The sequence below is a fragment of the Physeter macrocephalus genome, chromosome 16 (assembly GCF_002837175.3).
Source record: "Physeter macrocephalus isolate SW-GA chromosome 16, ASM283717v5, whole genome shotgun sequence".
Classification (NCBI taxonomy): Eukaryota; Metazoa; Chordata; class Mammalia; order Artiodactyla; family Physeteridae; genus Physeter; species Physeter macrocephalus.
The window spans coordinates 88,367,522-88,384,287 of NC_041229.1; the positions used below are offsets into that span (position 1 = coordinate 88,367,522).

Consider the following 16,766-nt stretch of genomic DNA (forward strand, 5'->3'; position numbering starts at 1 on the left):
GAGGGGTGGGATAGGGAGGGTGGGAGGGAGGGAGACGCAAGAGGGAAGAGGTATGGGAACATATGTATATGTATATCTGATTCACTTTGTTGTAAAGCAGAAACTAACACACCATTGTAAAACAGTTATACTCCAATAAAGATGTTAAAAAGAAAAAAAAAAATAGAGCAGCTTCCAAGATCACTAGAGTCTGGTGGGTCTAGGAACATGAGCCCTGTTGGTTTTCAGAGTTAGATATTTGGTGAGCTTACCTCTCCAGTGTATGTCTTAAAAGTTGAAATGCTTGAGGAGTGGGTTTGGACCCTTCAGTCCTCAGGGAGAAGCTCCAGGGTTTGAGTTCCCTCCTGCTTGTGGGTATATGGTGAGATTGTTTCCTAGCCTTTCCTACCCACTTTGATGTGATTTTCTTCTCATCTGCCTAACGTGTAGTTATTACTCAGCCAGCGTTTAGGTTTTTATAAGAGGAAGTTGTTCCATGTGTAGCTGTAGACTGTTGGGAGGAGGTGAATTCACAGGCATCATATTGGGTTGGCCAAAAAGTTCGTTCGGGTTTTCCCGAACATTTTATAGAAAACCCGAACAAATTTTTTGGCCAATCCAATACAAAGCTGTCTTGAACAGGAACTGCAATATGACGTTCTTAAGCAATTTTTTCTTCATCTTCAAATTAACTCCAGGTATCTAAGGGCCTCTTCAAAGCAATACCTGGCTGGATTAATTTAGATTGGCTAATGCATATATATAAAAGTTGTTTTGCAGCTCTGTTAAGCTTATTTTATCATTTAGACTTAGCTGATTTAGACTGGCTTTGCATCAACATAAAATGTATTTTATCAACTTAAAAAAATGATATTTACTTCCAAAAGTCACAAAGAAAGGAAATATCAACGTCTCATACCATGCCCCCAAATCACTCAAAATTCATTTCAAGAAAATGAATTTATTCCTATTGCCGGGGAACTGGCACCCTCTAGCGGCATTTTAAAGAAAAAGTACCTTCTGATGTGAACCATGACCCAACTAAGACTCTTCACTGTGGTCCAGGCCACTGAATCCCCATTCAGTAAACTGTATATGTTAGAGCCACTGACTGCACCCTGTCTTTCCCTCATGACCACCTTTCATAAATCTTCTTACTTTTTGTTAACCTGCGCATGCTTTGACTACAATGGGGAGACTCGTATGTTAGAAGATATTTTAAGCACTTTAATAAAAGTTTTAAAGAAAGTCTCAGGCTTTGATTTGGGGACTCTAAAAAACATTCTTTAAGGCAAGATCCATTATGTAGAATCATGTTCTTTGAAAGTGGTACTAAATTTCCTTTAGAAATTTAGTTTAGCTGTAATCATACATATTTCAAGCAGAAACAACATCAGAGACCATTTAATCCAATCCTTCATTTCGCATAATCTAGAATAGTGGTCAAAAAAATTTTTTGTGAAGGGTCATATAGTAAATATTTTCAGCCTTGTAAGCCCTATGGACTCTGTCCCAAGTACTCAGCTCTACCACTGTGGCACAAAACCAGCCACATACAACACATGGGCATGGCTATGTCCCAATAAAACTTATTTTAAAAAGCAGGCAGCAGCCAGATTTGGCTGGTGGGCTGGTTTGCTGATCCCTGATCTAGAATGTCCACTTTCTTGTCAGAGATCAGTGGGCAAGTTAGTGGCACAGTCAGTGTTAAAATCTAGGTTTTCTGACTCTAAACCTAGGGTTTTTTCCTACATTAAGTTTTACTTTTGCTGGATTTTAGATGTGCTGTGTGGTTTCCTTTAAGTATTAAAACTGAGCAAAAAGAAAAACCCGGGAGGTGAGACTTCACAAGCAAAAAGTTACTTACACCTTCAAATTAAGGCCCTGTTGGAAAAAAAACTAAAGACTCTGTTAACAAATGAATGGAAAAGTTTAGTTGAGGGACAGGTTTTGCTTGTTCCTACTTAGTAAGGTAATCAATTATGATCTCTGGGTTTGCAGATTTCATGAGGTTATAAATATTTAGTGACTAATATTCATATTTTGTGGGTAAACCCTCCAAATGTCAGAAGATAGCAATCAGATGGAATTTTCCTTTCTCTATTAATAAAAAAAATGAATAGTTTTCTAATATAACTACTACTTCTGATGATGCCCCATCAGTGGTCTACAGTCAACTGAACAGAGGGGTTACAGATCCTGGAAATCTCAAAATCTCCCAACATGCCTCAGGGACATGGCTACAAATAACGTCCTGCTATAGAATAGACTTGTTCCCTTCTATTTCATTGTTCTTACTCTTTCAACTGGTTTCTGGATACCTAAGATCCTTATTTCACAGTCTAAAGATGTATTGATATTTCTTATAAAATTTTTGGTGTTTAAGTGAGCATTTTAAATTATTTTTATCTAAAAATTACTTGGCTTTGGAACTTCTATGAACATACATAAACACAGGTATTATGTTAATGGCTTAGGAATTTTAAGTACTCAGGGCTGAGTATTTTGTTCTTTCTGAAATTATTCATTATATTAATTTATTTGAAAAAATTCAGTTTTCTTAAAATTAAAATATAGATTTACAATATTGTGTTAGTTTCAAGTATATAGCAAAGTGATTCAGCTATGTATATATTTATATTTTTCAGATTACTTTCCATTATAGGTTGTTACAAGGTATTGAATATAGTTCCCTACTGTGCTATGTATATCCTTGTTGCTTATCTATTTTATGTATAGTAGTTGGTATCTGTTAATTTATACTAATTTATCCCTCCCCACTTCCCTTTCCCCTTTAGTAACCCTAAGTTTGTTTTCTATGTCTGTGAATCTATTTGTTTTGTATATAAGATTCATTTGTATTTTTTAAATTCCACATATAAGTGGTAACATAAAGCAATTGTCTTTGACTTACTTCACTTAGTATAATATTCTCTAGGTCCATCCATGTTGCTGCAAATGGAAGTATTTCATTCTTTTTTACAGCTGAGTAATATTCTATTATCTATATATATCACATCTTCTTAAACCAATCAGTTGTTTCCAAGTCTTGGCTATTATAAATAATGCTGCTATAAACACTGGGGTGCATGTACCTTTTCTTTTTTTTTTTTTGGCCGTGCCATGCAGCTTGCAGGATCTTAGTTCCCGGACCAGGAAAGGAACCTGGGCCCTCGGCAGTGAAAGCGCAGAGTCCTAACCACCAGACTACCAGGGAATTCCCCGTGTACCTTTTCAAATTAAGAGTTTTCATCTTTTGGGGAATATATGCCCATGAGTGAGATTGCTGGATCATATGGTAGTTCTATTATTAGTTTTTTAAGGAAACTCCATACTGTTTTCCATAGTGGCTGCACCAATTTACATTCCCACCAACAGTGAAGGAGAGGGTTCTCTTTTCCCCACACCCTCTCCAGAATTTTATTTGTAGACTTTCTGATGATAGTGTGTGAGGTGATACCTCATTGTGATTCTGATTTGCATTTAAAATTCACAGAGTTTTAATTCTTCTTCAACCTGTGTTCATTTTGCCTTATTGATTTAAATTTTCAATTAAAAACCTAATTCACTTCTTTAACCTATTTATGGAAATACTGATTTATGAAAGGGAATTATTATACCTGTTCTCTGATGAGCATGGTGTTGCAGTATTCACAGATGACATTTGCCAAAGGACAGTTCTGGTCATGAATCTAAATTTTATTAAAGAAATATAAGAAAAAAAGTGAGGAAACCTGAAAAGGTAAAACCAACCTATTTTTTTTTGATGTGTGTAAAACAAAAATGTGAGAATAATCTATAAAGGTTATTTTCTCTCCCTTTGCCAGGGTAGTAATGAGATTCATCTCACCCTCCAGCTCTTTAAAAGAATGTGATAGTATACAAAAGATGCATCTGTGACTGTTTGGGCATCATTTAACAACATTATAATTCTCCAAAGACACCTTTCCAAAAACTTCCAGCAGCAGCATGATTCAATTAAAACTCTTATCAGGAGGGTAAAGAACAGAAGCATGATTAGGGCAGGAGGCCCACGTTCTCAAAGGCCCCAGAAAGGTGAGCCTTGTTTTCTAGAATACAAAAAATTTAAGAAATAATTAACCCTTCTGGTTAGGTCCATTTAATTTACTGAAGTTTAAGAAGACACCAATTTGCTCTAATTATGCCTCAGACTTTTTTAGCAAGTTAGCTGACATTTTTTGAAAAATTCATCAACTTAATGAGCATAATATGCTTGATCTCATAAGAAAGTAGGGAAAATTAACAAGATAAATTTGTAAGAAATACAGTTTAAGGAAGTATCTTAATAGTTACAAAAGAACATAAGTTGTATGTACACTATTTTAGTACAAAGGACACAGGATACGGATCCAGGATCTAGGATCTCAGTGCTAGCTTTGCCATTGATAATATTAATATAAAATTACATAATCTCTCTACATCCCAGTTTATATACGGCAAAAATATTCTGTGATCATGATGCAGTCAAATGCCATGAAGTTTCTTTTTAAAAATAAATGTTTTAATTGAAGTATAACATAAGTACAGAAAAGTGAATTCATCATATGCGTGTTGGATGAATTATCACCAAAGGAACACACTTTGTAGGATTTAATTTAATCTCCTAAAAGTTTTTAAAACTCATTCTCTTTTTTTAAGAGAAAAATATAAGTCTTATACAGTAATTATTTTATTTATTTGTCTCTAATCCAAGACTGGTCATTAAAATATCACACAGGGAAACAGATCAGCATATACCTTTCCTAAAAACTTTTGTTACTTGTAGATCTACTACTGTGGTAAGCAGTAGAAACAATGCTTTCTCAGAAAGAGATGAAAATATAAACTCTACACTCATTTACTAGAATGGTTTACTGAACTTACTTTCTTAAAAATCAGTCTTCTCACAACTTATAATACAGACTCAGAACTGGATTAACATCTTCATCTACTGCTAACCCCCTCCACTGTACACTTAAAAAAAAAATAGTGGAATTAACAAATCCAAGTTAGTACATGCCTCTTTATCTTCAAATGCCATCGATACAGCACAGTTTACACAAGAAACCTGTCTCCTTGGACACTCCTTGACAATGTGAATATTAAGTTGGCATTTTTGGAAGGGACGTTGGCATTGGGGACAATTCATAAGAGCAAACTCACAATGTGCTTGATGATCCTATGATGAAAAAAATTATCAATTAGTATTTGCCAATCCTTAAGAAATCTAATCTCTTCTAAGAATATACTGTTCTCTTCTATAGAATTGTCCACTGAACCTACTTTGTCTAGTACACACCACAGAACCACAATATGAAGGCCTTAATGGGTTTTTTTCAAAGAATGGTTGTGAATTGAAAGTTTATACAAAGGATGTGACTTTTCAGGTTCATGTATTCAATTAGGGAAGAGAGTTGGAAAGAAGTCAGATTTTTCTCAATATCAATTTAGTAGTGTCGAAAAGCCTGCTCCTCCAAAAGGAGCTAAGTAAAGGGGGCAAGTTACAAATATATTTTAAACGCTTAATTTCAAATGGAACATAAGCAATATTTAACTTCTTGTAAAACCACCACACTAAGGATTAATTTAAAAGCAAATTCTTTTATCTCGTGGCTTCAGTTAATCTCAAGCTATAGGAGAACTATATTACAGTTCAAAATAAAATGAATAATTTAGAAAACCAAAGAAAAAAGTATGAGGGTGCTAAGACGATGGCGCTAAGATGATGGCTACATGGGACTTGCTGCTTATTTCAAAATGAGAGAAATGAAGCTATGGAATTAAAATGTGACACTTGTATTTAAAATGCTCTTCAGTTTTACTGCAGATAATGCTCACCCAAAAAACTTATAAAATACTGATTTATTTTTTATCATCACTGGGGCAAAGCCAGAGTAGATGGAAAAAGAAATTTCTGGTTTCTACTTATATTTATATTCAATAATGAAAGGGAAAGGTTGGTATTAATTCAGCAAGAATCTGCTAACCAATCACTATATGCTAGGCACTGGCAATATCCAGATGGACACAGCAAAGTTCCTATTCTCTAGGAACTTCCCTGCCTATATGCTAACAGCTAGAAAATAACTTTTTAATACCTCAAGATGCCTCAGTTCCATCTTGTGCAGACAACCTTCATTTGGACACTTCACCATCAGAGAAAGAATCTCTCGTTTTGCAAAATTGTCAGGAAATAGTTGATTTTCCAGCAGTATTTCATTGTCCACTGGACACTTGTGACCTGCATCCCTAAAAGAAACAAATAAAATACATATATTTGGTAGATTTAAATAAACATTCACATTAGAAAATACACACAACTTTAATTCACCACATACAAATTCTCCACTTATTTCCTACAGAAAATAAATTAACACATTATATTGTATAATATCACTAAAATAAACTGTCCTTTTACAGACAGTTTATGAACCATTCTTTTACGAAATGGATGCAACTAGCACCATATGGATTACCTATCAAAAACTAGTATGGGATTTTAGATTGTGGGATAGATTCCAACCAAAAAATGAGAAATTAATTGAATAAAATCATATTTTGAACAACACAAATGAAGTGAAAGTTAAGGATGGGAATTGTGGCAGTCTAGCAGGCCTAGACTATCAGCAGCTATTCAACATACTAGGGAGATGTAACTAATTATATGCTGCTCAGAATATACTAATAACATGTCTATAGTTATTAGTCATAAGTAAAAATTAACCAATTAGCAGTAAGTAGCCCCACGAGGCCACACTTTAAGGTTTACTGTGAACAGTCATCAACACTGGCTCATGGGCAACAAAGGTTTCCTTTATTTTTATGTCTAGGGTACATACAATGCAATCAGGAGTTAAAGGACCTCTATGTCCTGCTTCCCAATGGTTTATTCCATCTTACGATGGGAAAAACTATCCCCAGGAAGCTTGGGTGTCTGTCATTCCCCTTTAACTTTTTGGGATGTTTCAATCTTCACTCACGAAATGCGGCAGGTCAGACAGGCTACAGAGCGTCAATCACTCAAACATTTGGTGCACACCTCCTACGTGTAAAGCAACAGTGGTGGTTCTTGTGCATGTCAAGGTGCTGAAAATGGGAGTCTGCTGTCAAATGCCTTAGAACTACAAAAGGTGACCGACATAGTCAATCCTTATAGGGCCTCTCTCACACTGCATGATGTTATTATTCTACTGTCGAATATTTTTTGAGAACCAGGGATGTAAACAAGTTTATTGAAATATATTCCCCAAACGTAAGTGATATGTAAGAGAAAATAAGAACCTTTCAAAGTAAACTGGAAACCATTATCCACCACATTAGCAATCACTGCAAAGGAAAATGGAATTGGATTGAGATGCTGCCTTTTGATTCTCTGAATGACTATAACCGATGAGAAATTTCCAAGCCATTCCTTTAAGAACATTAAAGTTGAAGTAAGTGGTCATTTCTAGCTTAGAGGGAGATAGGAAAAAAAAAAAAAGCCTCACACTTCCTTTTGTAGGTTTTACTTCCTTTTCAGACCACTGTTCCACTACTTTCATGAATATATTGCTATCAAAAAACTGCTAAAGATTAGCTACCTTCCTGGGCATGGGTGACACTTGGGTTTTTCTGTACACCTCCACCTACAGGAAAATCAACGATCCATAATATGGTCCTATTTCTACCTAAATACAATATAAATTTGAAAATCATTATAAACAGAAAAAAAAAGGTGAGCCTTTAACACTGCTCTCATGTAAACCTTAAACCAGTGGTCTCAACTAGGGCAATTTTGACCCCAGGGGACATCTGGCAACGTCTGGAGACACTCTGGGTCTCACAACTGGGGAAGTGGGGCTATTTCACCATCCAGTGAGCAGAGGCCAGGAATGCTGTTAAGCATCCTACAACACCAGGACATTCTTCCACGACAAAGAAGTATCTGGCTCAAAGTGCCAATAGTGTGGAAGATGAGAAAACCAACCCTAAAGAGATACTGCCAATTCACCACTGGGTAACATATTTTTCCCCCAAATTGAAACAAGACACATGCTCCCTTGTAACTTAAATTAAGCCAATTCCCAAGTATGGATGTAGTTACCACAAATTCAAATTTTATAGAAAAGTTTAGCTAGACTAACAGGAAAAAAAAAAGAGAGGACTCAAATAAAATCAGAAATGAAAGAGGAGACATCACAACTGATACCACAGATACAAAGGATCAAAAGAGACTACTATGAACAATTATATGGCAACAGATTTGACAACCTAAAAGAAATGGATAAATTCCCAGAAACATACAACCTACCAAGACTGAACCATAAAGAAACAGAAAATCTGAACAGACTACATTACTAGTAAGGAGAGTGAATCAGTAATCAAAAACCTCCCAACAAACAAAAGTCCAGAACCAGATGGCTTCACCGGTGAATTCTATCAAACATTTAAAGAAGAATTAATACCAATCCTTCTCAAACTCTTCTAAAAAACAGAAGAGGAAGGAACACTTCTAAACACACTTTATGAGGCCAGCATTACCCTGATACCAAACCAGACAAAGATGCCACAAGAAAAAAAAAAAAAAAAGTTAATTTAAAAGTCAAAAGAAAAAAACTTACAAGATGAGTGAATAGCCAGCCAACCTACTTAAAAATGATTTCACCAATATGACTAGATGCTTATTAGTTGAAGAACCTAAAATTCCCCCACTTCTTCCATTTTTTTGTCCTGTATAGAACTCCTTAGTCACCTAAAAATATTCCCATCTAACTTTTGAATTATAATAAAATGTATCTATTTCTTAGGAGATGAATTTTAATCATTTGTGGAAACCCCATATACTTTCGTTCAGTTGATGAAATCATGATTTACTGAGCACCTACTATGCATCAGGTGCTATTCCCAGCACTTAGGAAATATCAAGAACTAAAATAGATCTCAACCCCTGCTCTCAAGGAGCTTATACTCCAGGTGAGCAAGCAGACAATAAACACACAAATTATCTGTATTTTTAAAAACGAAAAGTGTTAAAGAAAAAAAGAAAGGTAGGTAAGGGAGATAGAGAGTGTGGGGAGAGGTGGGGGAAGGCACGCTGCGGTATAAACAGGGTAGCCAAGGTACCTACGAGAAGGTGAGATCTGAGCCACACCGGAGGGAGTCAAGGGCACTGACTAAGCAGTTAGCTGAAGTAAGATGCAGAGAGAACAGCTGAAGCCAACTCCCCAAGAGCATGCTTGACAAGTTCAAGGAACAGCAAAGAGTGAATTGGTAGAGGGGAGGGGAGCCTAATAAAGAGATGATCAGAAAATTTATGGACCTATCATATAAGGCCTTACAAGGGCTTTGGCTTTTACTCCCAGATGACCTGCTGCAATGCTCTGAGCAGAGATGACATCATCTTATTTTACCAGGTTCATTCTGGCTGCTATATTGAGAACAGCCTGGAAGAAGGCAAGGGTGGAAGTAGGGAGGCCTGTGAGAGAGCTGATGGTGATTCAGAACAGGGTGAGGCAGGGAATGAATTTTGGATATATTATGAAGGCAGAGCCATCAATCAATACTTTCTTTAAAAATACTGGTTATTTTACAGTTGTCCATAGGCAGCAGGTAGCAGACAAAATTTAATGTGGCTAAAATGAGAATAATGATTACTCATAAAGTCAGCATTATTTGTATGGCTGAGATTATCGTATGGATCATCATTTAAGGTACATTATTTTAAATTATTTTCTTAAAGCTTAGAGACACACCCTAGTCTACAATACAACTGCTTTAAGTAGAAGTAGCTACTTATTGTTTATTTATCTGAGGGTCAAAGGAGGGGAGGACATAGTAATTACCTTTCATACTACAGCAGGAACTGGAATAAGAATGTAAATTTCACAGTTTTCTGTCCAGTGTTCTTTTCCCTGAAGTAGCTTTTTATGTATAAGACTATTCTTGGCATGCCCTGTGTTCTATGTAATAATGTTCTATTTGGTTGTTATAGGTTCATTCTTATGCTCACGTACCTTATTGATTTGATGATGCAGGCTTTGCAGAACCTGTGGCCGCATGGTGTTTGCACTGCTTCCCGTAATGCCATCAAGCAGATGGGGCATTCATACTTGCTTTCCAGGGGTGGGTCAAATTCCACGTCATATCCCTGGATCTCTTCCATAAAAGAGCTGGAAAGATTCACTGTGCTGGCAGTTCCACTCACACTGTCATCTTTTGCTGCAGCACCACAGGAGCTGGCGGCCATGGCAGCACAGCAGTCACTCTCAGACTGGCTGGATCCACAGCTGTTTTCACAGTGTAGCAGACTCATAGTAACGTGATTATCGACTGCTCTGAAGAAATAGCAAGACAAAAAATGCCTTCACATACACACATACACACATACACACACACACACACACACACACACATATCATAGCTATCTATGCAAGCCACCTTTTAGTTGATAAACATTAGCTCTGTTAATATTATTTACAGAAAACTTTCAAAGTTTTTTCAGCTTTGCTTCATGACTACTATTTTACAAGTTAAGGAGTTCATGATCTAGTAGAAGGATGGAATATAAGGTTAAAAGAAGAAACATACCTCAACTGTAATCATAAGCATAATTATCTGTTTAAATGTCTGTTTTCTATGACTGGAGTTTCAAGAATTTTCATTTCCTCAGTACTAAGCACGAGCTCTTTCACCTAACAGGTGTTCATTAGGCAGCTGCTGAAGAACTTAATTATGCTGCTGAACTTCCCTCAAGTATCCAGAACTGAAGAGAACAGCACACCCAGCAGGCAGTGGGAGGATGAGCAATGCACCAGGGAGCAGATGATCAGGAAAAACGACTAGATATGTGATTCTGGGCAACTAACCATTTGCATCTCAGTTTCTTCTTCTATATCTAAAACTCTACTGACTACAGCTGAGCCCTGAACAAGGCAGGTGTTAGGGATGCCGACCCCCACGCAATAGAAAATCCGAGTTGGCCCTCTGTTCCCAAAGTTCCACATCCTTGGAGTCAATAACCACAGATCCTTTACTGAAAAAAATCTGCGTTTCAATGGACCTGTGTAGTTCAAACCTGTGCTGTTCAAGGGGTCAACTGTACCTCCAAATGTTCAGTGTGGCAATTTCTATTACGCAGAAAGAATGGAATTGAAAAAGTGTATCTGTCCTCGTGCCTTCAGTCATGTCAAGTGACTATGTTTCATTACTAATGACTGGAAAAACAAGTGAGGTTTTGTTTGCCTATGGAAAACTATTGCTTTCATGGTAGGTGGGATGCTTTCAAATTCTAAACCATCACCAGAGTTCACAAGTGAGAAGCTAAGGTCTAAAAGCAATTCACAGCCTAATTAACCAGGTCTCTCTTGTAGGTAATTAGACGTAAGGAAAATTCCCACTATGTGCCAGATATACAGTTGACCCTTGAACACAGGGGTTAGGGGTGCCAACAACCACACAGTCAAAAATCCACATATAACGTTACAGTTTGCCCTCTGTGTCTGTGGTTCTATATCCACTGATTCAGCCAACCTCTGATAATGTAGTGCTGTAGTATTTATTGGAAAAAATCCACGTATAAGTGGACTCATGCAGTTCAAACCTATGTTGTTCAAGCGTCAACCAGGGTTCTAGAAAATAGAATGTAAGCCTCCAGCCAACATGGTAGACAATGTATCCCCCGCCTGTCTCATTTTTATATAAAAATCCTGCCTGCCACCATGTCAAATAGTGGGTTAAGACAGTAATCCTCTATTTTTTACCACTATAGATACCTTTTTCTTCTTCTCAAAAAGATTTTGAGTAGCATTTGATGATCACCTACAAAGGATGAAGCACTGTTCTGGCTGGAGAGGCAATATCATGAAGTGGTGAAGAGCTTAGATGCTGGAATCGGATGATCTGGGTTTAACTCTTGTCTCCATCATTTGGTGTATGACCTGGGCAAACTATATAACCTTTCTGTGCTTCAGTTTCCTCGTCTGTAAATGGGGGTAACAAAAGAATCCATCTCAGAATTACCGAGAGGATTAAATGTGTTAATATGTGCAAAGCACTTAGAACTGTGCCTGGAAGTAAAAATGAGTTGTTATTATGTGTAGCTCTAAAGAGTTATTTTATTTAACAATTTTATTACCCCCCCCCGTTATCAAAGTGGAAACTCTGAAGCTTTAAAAGGCTAAGTAACTTGCCAAGGATTACCCAACTAATAAGAAAGAGTTAGAATCAGAACCCAAGACTACTTCACCCCAGAGCCTGTGCAATTTGTACTATCCGATGCTTGTCTATGTTTTGATAACTTTGTCTATAAAGCTGAATTTAAATTTTCTTTCCATTTATTTTTATTACACTAGACTAAGATGCTGACCACAGCTTCTGTTAAACATGAGCTGTCCAGTGTTATCAGGTTGGGTTGACAGAATTCCAAAAAATCAGTAAAAACTGGCATTTTGTTTTACTTTTTTAGTTTCGATAATATTTTTGAAAAGCTAAAAACAGTTTGCAAAGCCTTGTTATAACTAACGCAGAATCCCGTGGAAGACTCAGTACAAGTTGATAAGAAGGAAGGGATGGCAAGATAATGGCAAAGAGCAGAACTAGTTATTACGCCTGTGCTCCAGGATGGGGTATAAGGCCCCTGTTATACCCTCCAAATCTGTTGATAGATAACACTGTAATGCTATACTAGGGTTTATATCCTTTGCTATTTTTCTTCCCATATACATTTTTGTGTTCAATTACTACCTTAGTTAAATTTCTTAGAAGTAGAATTATTAGGTCAAAAAGTATATAACTTTTTTTTTTTTTTTTTTTTGCGGTACGCGGGCCTCTCACACTGGGCCTCTCACTGTTGTGGCCTCTCCCGTTGCGGAAAACAGGCTCCGGACGCGCAGGCTCAGCGGCCATGGCTCACGGGCCCAGCCGCTCCGCGGCACGTGGGATCCTCCCGGACCGGGGCACGAACCCGCATCCCCTGCATCGGCAGGCAGACCCTCAACCACTGCACCACCAGGGAAGCCCCTATAACTTTTTATAGTTTCTGACATATGCTGGTTATCCAATATATGTTTTGATATCCAATATCAAAGGCTTTATAATTCCCACTCCCAAAAGCAGAGTAAGTATGACAGAACACATTTTATATACCTTTGCTAATTCCAGGTATAGTTACCTTTTGAAACTTTAACCATTTTATTTAAAGTAAAATCACTTTTGAGAAATTAATATTTGTTTGGTTGTACAGCATATATCAAAATGCTAGCCAGGAGACAAAAGCAAAAGTCCTTAGCTAAGTCTACCTTTTCTGCCCAAATGTCCAGTTAAAATTCAGTTTATTGGATAGTCGATACACTGCCCTCTTGCTATCCAGTCCAAAAGACTTGAAGGTCTTTAGATTTAGAGACCTTTTATAGCAAATGTGTTACTAAGAAAATCTGTCCAATAAGTCACAATTCCTTAAAAGGAATTCCACTGCAGGAATGCAGTGTCAAGACATGCAAGTGAGCACTCTTAAAAATATAGATGCCATTATTTTTCATGCTTTAAGAAGTAATACAGAAGCTTTACATCTTTCAAATAAATTTTTTTAGGTAGTCACTCTGTCTACAGTATGTAGTCCCATGTAACTATACTGCAAAAGGAAAATTAAGCTAAAGCAGTATTCTGAGTGCCATTCAGTATTTTTAGGTTTACTCTTTCTTTCTGGCAAGTTAAAACATTTTTTCCCTTTACTTTTAGGGTCTGTGATGCCCTAATTGAAAATCACTTTCTTAACTACAGTGAGTAACTATTTTAATTAACACCAAGAAAAAAACCCAAAAAGTGCTTAGAGTCAGCTATAGAAGATGATCTGGGGGCTTCCCTGGTGGCGCAGTGGTTGAGAATCCACCTGCCAGTGCAGGGGACACAGGTTCGAGCGATCTTCTTCGGGGAAGATCCCACATGCTGCGGAGCAACTAAGCCCATGGGCCACAACTACTAAGCCTGCGCTCTAGAGCCTGCAAGCCACAACTATTTAAATTGCGAGCCCCAACTACTGAAGTTTGCGCACCTAGAGCCCGTGCTTGGCAACAAGAGAAGCCACCGCAATGAGAAGCCCGCAACGAAGACCCAACGCAGCCAAAAATAAATAAATAAATTTATTAAAAAAAAAAAAAAAAAAGAAGATGATGATCTGGCAACCGTGTAAAAAATACTATGCTCTATTAGTATTTTTTTTAACCTCATATGGTGCCTTAGGTATCCACTTCATGAGATGCTACAGAGGTATGCTTGCCTTTACATAAGCTAAAATAAATAAGAGTAAACAGATATTCTTACCTTCAAAGATTTCTTTGGCCTCTTTTCTATTCTAACATTCAGAATTCATGTGGCTTTCTATATGAATTAATAGAAGAGACAGCACAAAGGTTAAATGGTTCCTTAGTACGTTAAGAGCTTCATGACTGTAATTCCCTCTTTGTAATTGTGAATCTAGTACAATAAGCACTGCCTTAATTAAATATTGTGGGATGTAACCACTGCCAACTTATTTTGACTGCAAAATGAATATCAAAAATAGCCTTATAAGAAATCATGGCTTAAATTCACCTATTAGTATGGGGTTATATATTATGCTCCAAAGAGTATACTGTTAAATATCTTGTGGGAGGGGGAGTAGGGCGATACACAAAACTTTGTTCCTTTAAGATCAACAGATGCTAATGAGAGAAATGTACCAAGCTAAAGAAATCAGTAAATTATGTCTTGAACTGGTCAATTTTAAGTTTTAAAGTAAAACCACATAATACAAAACACTGAGAAATTACCTTTAATTTACTACTAGCTTTAGAAACAAGAATTATTTACCAAATCCTTAAGATCTATTCTTAAAATTGCAAAGACCTGCAAAAGGGCTGCAATGGCCAAGGTGCTGCAAAAGAGTCAACTGCTATGCCTTATTTTTGAACACAAATTTGAGGGGACATTCCCCTTCCTAGGCATGATTTGTCTTCCTCCAGGAGGCAAAGATTTGAACTTCTTTCAAAATCTAAGTGGCCAAAAATTTATCAGCATCACGTATCCAAATTTGTCACAGAAAAGACTTCAACTTACAATTCTTAAATACTGTGATGTATATAGTGCGTGCAGGTTGAAACTCTGATCATCACATGGGCAACAAGGGCCTGAGACACATTCCTTCCTTGAGTCACCAAAGAAGCCTCACCCCACTCCCGCCTCAACATCAGAAAAGCCCCTTCTCCCTTCCCGAGTAATCACAGGGGAATGGATAAAATACCAGTGGCCAGGTTCACAAGGCCAACACTCAGAATGTCAAGTTTTTCTTGTTTCTGTACCTGTGTATCAAGACATTTAGTGATTTACACTCCCGAGAAACCAGAGAAAACACGCAAATACTATACGTTGAATGAAGCTCCTAAAATTTGTAGGTGCTTTCAGTTCACGTTCTAGACAGTCCTAACTCAGCTGGAGTTCCCCTGAAGCCAAATACTAGGAACAGCTTTATCAACCCAGCGTCTGGAACAATCGCTAGAACTGCCGCGTGCAGGGGCGGGGGAGGAAACATTCGTGTCAGCTGAACCTTTTCTTTAAAAAAAAAAAAAAAACTTGCTGCCTGGGACGTCTACCGAGTTCAACAGGGAACCCAAAAATAGCTCTCCCATGACAGTGATAGAGAGAGTCACTGAGAACCTAAAAGGGATTTTTTTAAGCCGGTAACATCCGAGCGACGGGAAAATACAGGAGGCGATTTCCTTTTCTGGGAAGGGGAATGAGCGGGGTGGGGAAGTCTGGCCGAGAAAGTTGGCGCCAGATTCCAGCTGGGGGATGGAGTGAGCCGGGGAGGTGGTCCCAACCGGCCGGCGGAGCAGAGGTGAGGGGACAGGGGGCGGCGTCCCCAACCTGTGGGAACCCAGGGGAGAGGAGGCGGCGTCCCCAACCCGTGGGAAGCTAGGGGCCAGGGGCGGCGTCCCCAAGTGAGAAACAGGAGAGGAGGAGGCATCCCAGCCCGTGGGGAGAGAGGCCGCCACCGCCGGGAGCCGTCAGGAGACTCACCGCTCCGGTCCGCTGGGCCGCCGACTAGGCCCGGCCGCAGAACTCCACTCAGCCAAGGTGCCAGGAGAGAAAGGCACAGCACTCCAGGCCGAGGGGGGCCAGGACGCCAGTCTCTTGACCTGAAGGCCGCCGCTACTGCGTCCCCCGGGAGCCCGAGCCCCAACCGCGGACGCCCCTACTTCCGCCTTCTCTACTCGCCCAGGGGAGCGAGGGGCGGGGAGCGAGCAGGGGAGGAGACAGAGCGTCCCAGCCGGGCGTGGGCGCCCCCTGGCGGCGATCCTCCACTGGCGCGCGCTGCGGCGCAGGCGCGGGCAGGTCCAGCTGTCAATCTAGAGCTCTCCCGCTGCGCTTCCGCTTCTCTTGGGTGCGAATCCCACCTGGGAATTCCTTACCCAGCAATCCTGAAGTGAGATCTGTCCCGGAGTAACTGATCTAGTGAACAGCAGCAACAGCAGTAATCCCAAACTGTGATTTTATAGTTTCCCAATCCAAGCAAGAGAAAAACCCCAGCTCGGCGAGATTACTTGACCTTCGGAAAGTCTTCACTCCTTCCCTAACTCCACGCTCCTTGCCAAGGAAGTTTACATGATACGTAGAGCCCTCTGTTATCACCTGGTCCTTCCCCTTCAACCAGTCCAAGGGAGTCAAACCCATATATTTAAATATTTCTTTGAAACTGCTGCCAAACACATCATCTCTTTTTCTATCAACGTCACAAGAAAGCTATTTTTAATTCCATGTTTAACTGCATGCAAACC

General features: G+C 38.8%; 1 protein-coding gene across 5 annotated transcripts in view; it reads right to left on the minus strand.

Annotated features, from left to right (window-relative positions):
- Positions 1 to 16,268, minus strand: part of TRAF6 (TNF receptor associated factor 6) — a 25,151-nt gene extending 8,883 nt beyond the window's left edge. Inside the window, exons 1-7 of one of the 5 annotated variants that reach the window (XM_055078794.1) lie at positions 16,009 to 16,268; positions 14,275 to 14,331; positions 11,780 to 11,936; positions 9,972 to 10,292; positions 6,078 to 6,228; positions 5,000 to 5,158; positions 3,600 to 3,671 (exon numbers count right to left, since the gene is read on the minus strand). In XM_055078794.1, coding sequence (XP_054934769.1) covers positions 3,600 to 3,671; positions 5,000 to 5,158; positions 6,078 to 6,228; positions 9,972 to 10,270 — 681 coding nt within the window. In that variant the 5' untranslated portion in view covers positions 10,271 to 10,292; positions 11,780 to 11,936; positions 14,275 to 14,331; positions 16,009 to 16,268. Of the gene's footprint in view, positions 1 to 3,599; positions 3,672 to 4,999; positions 5,159 to 6,077; positions 6,229 to 9,971; positions 10,293 to 11,729; positions 11,937 to 14,274; positions 14,332 to 16,008 lie in introns of all 5 variants that reach the window. The other 4 variants (XM_055078792.1, XM_007106869.4, XM_055078793.1 and 1 more) reach the window with 4 other exon arrangements.
- Positions 16,269 to 16,766: the final 498 nt, after the last annotated feature.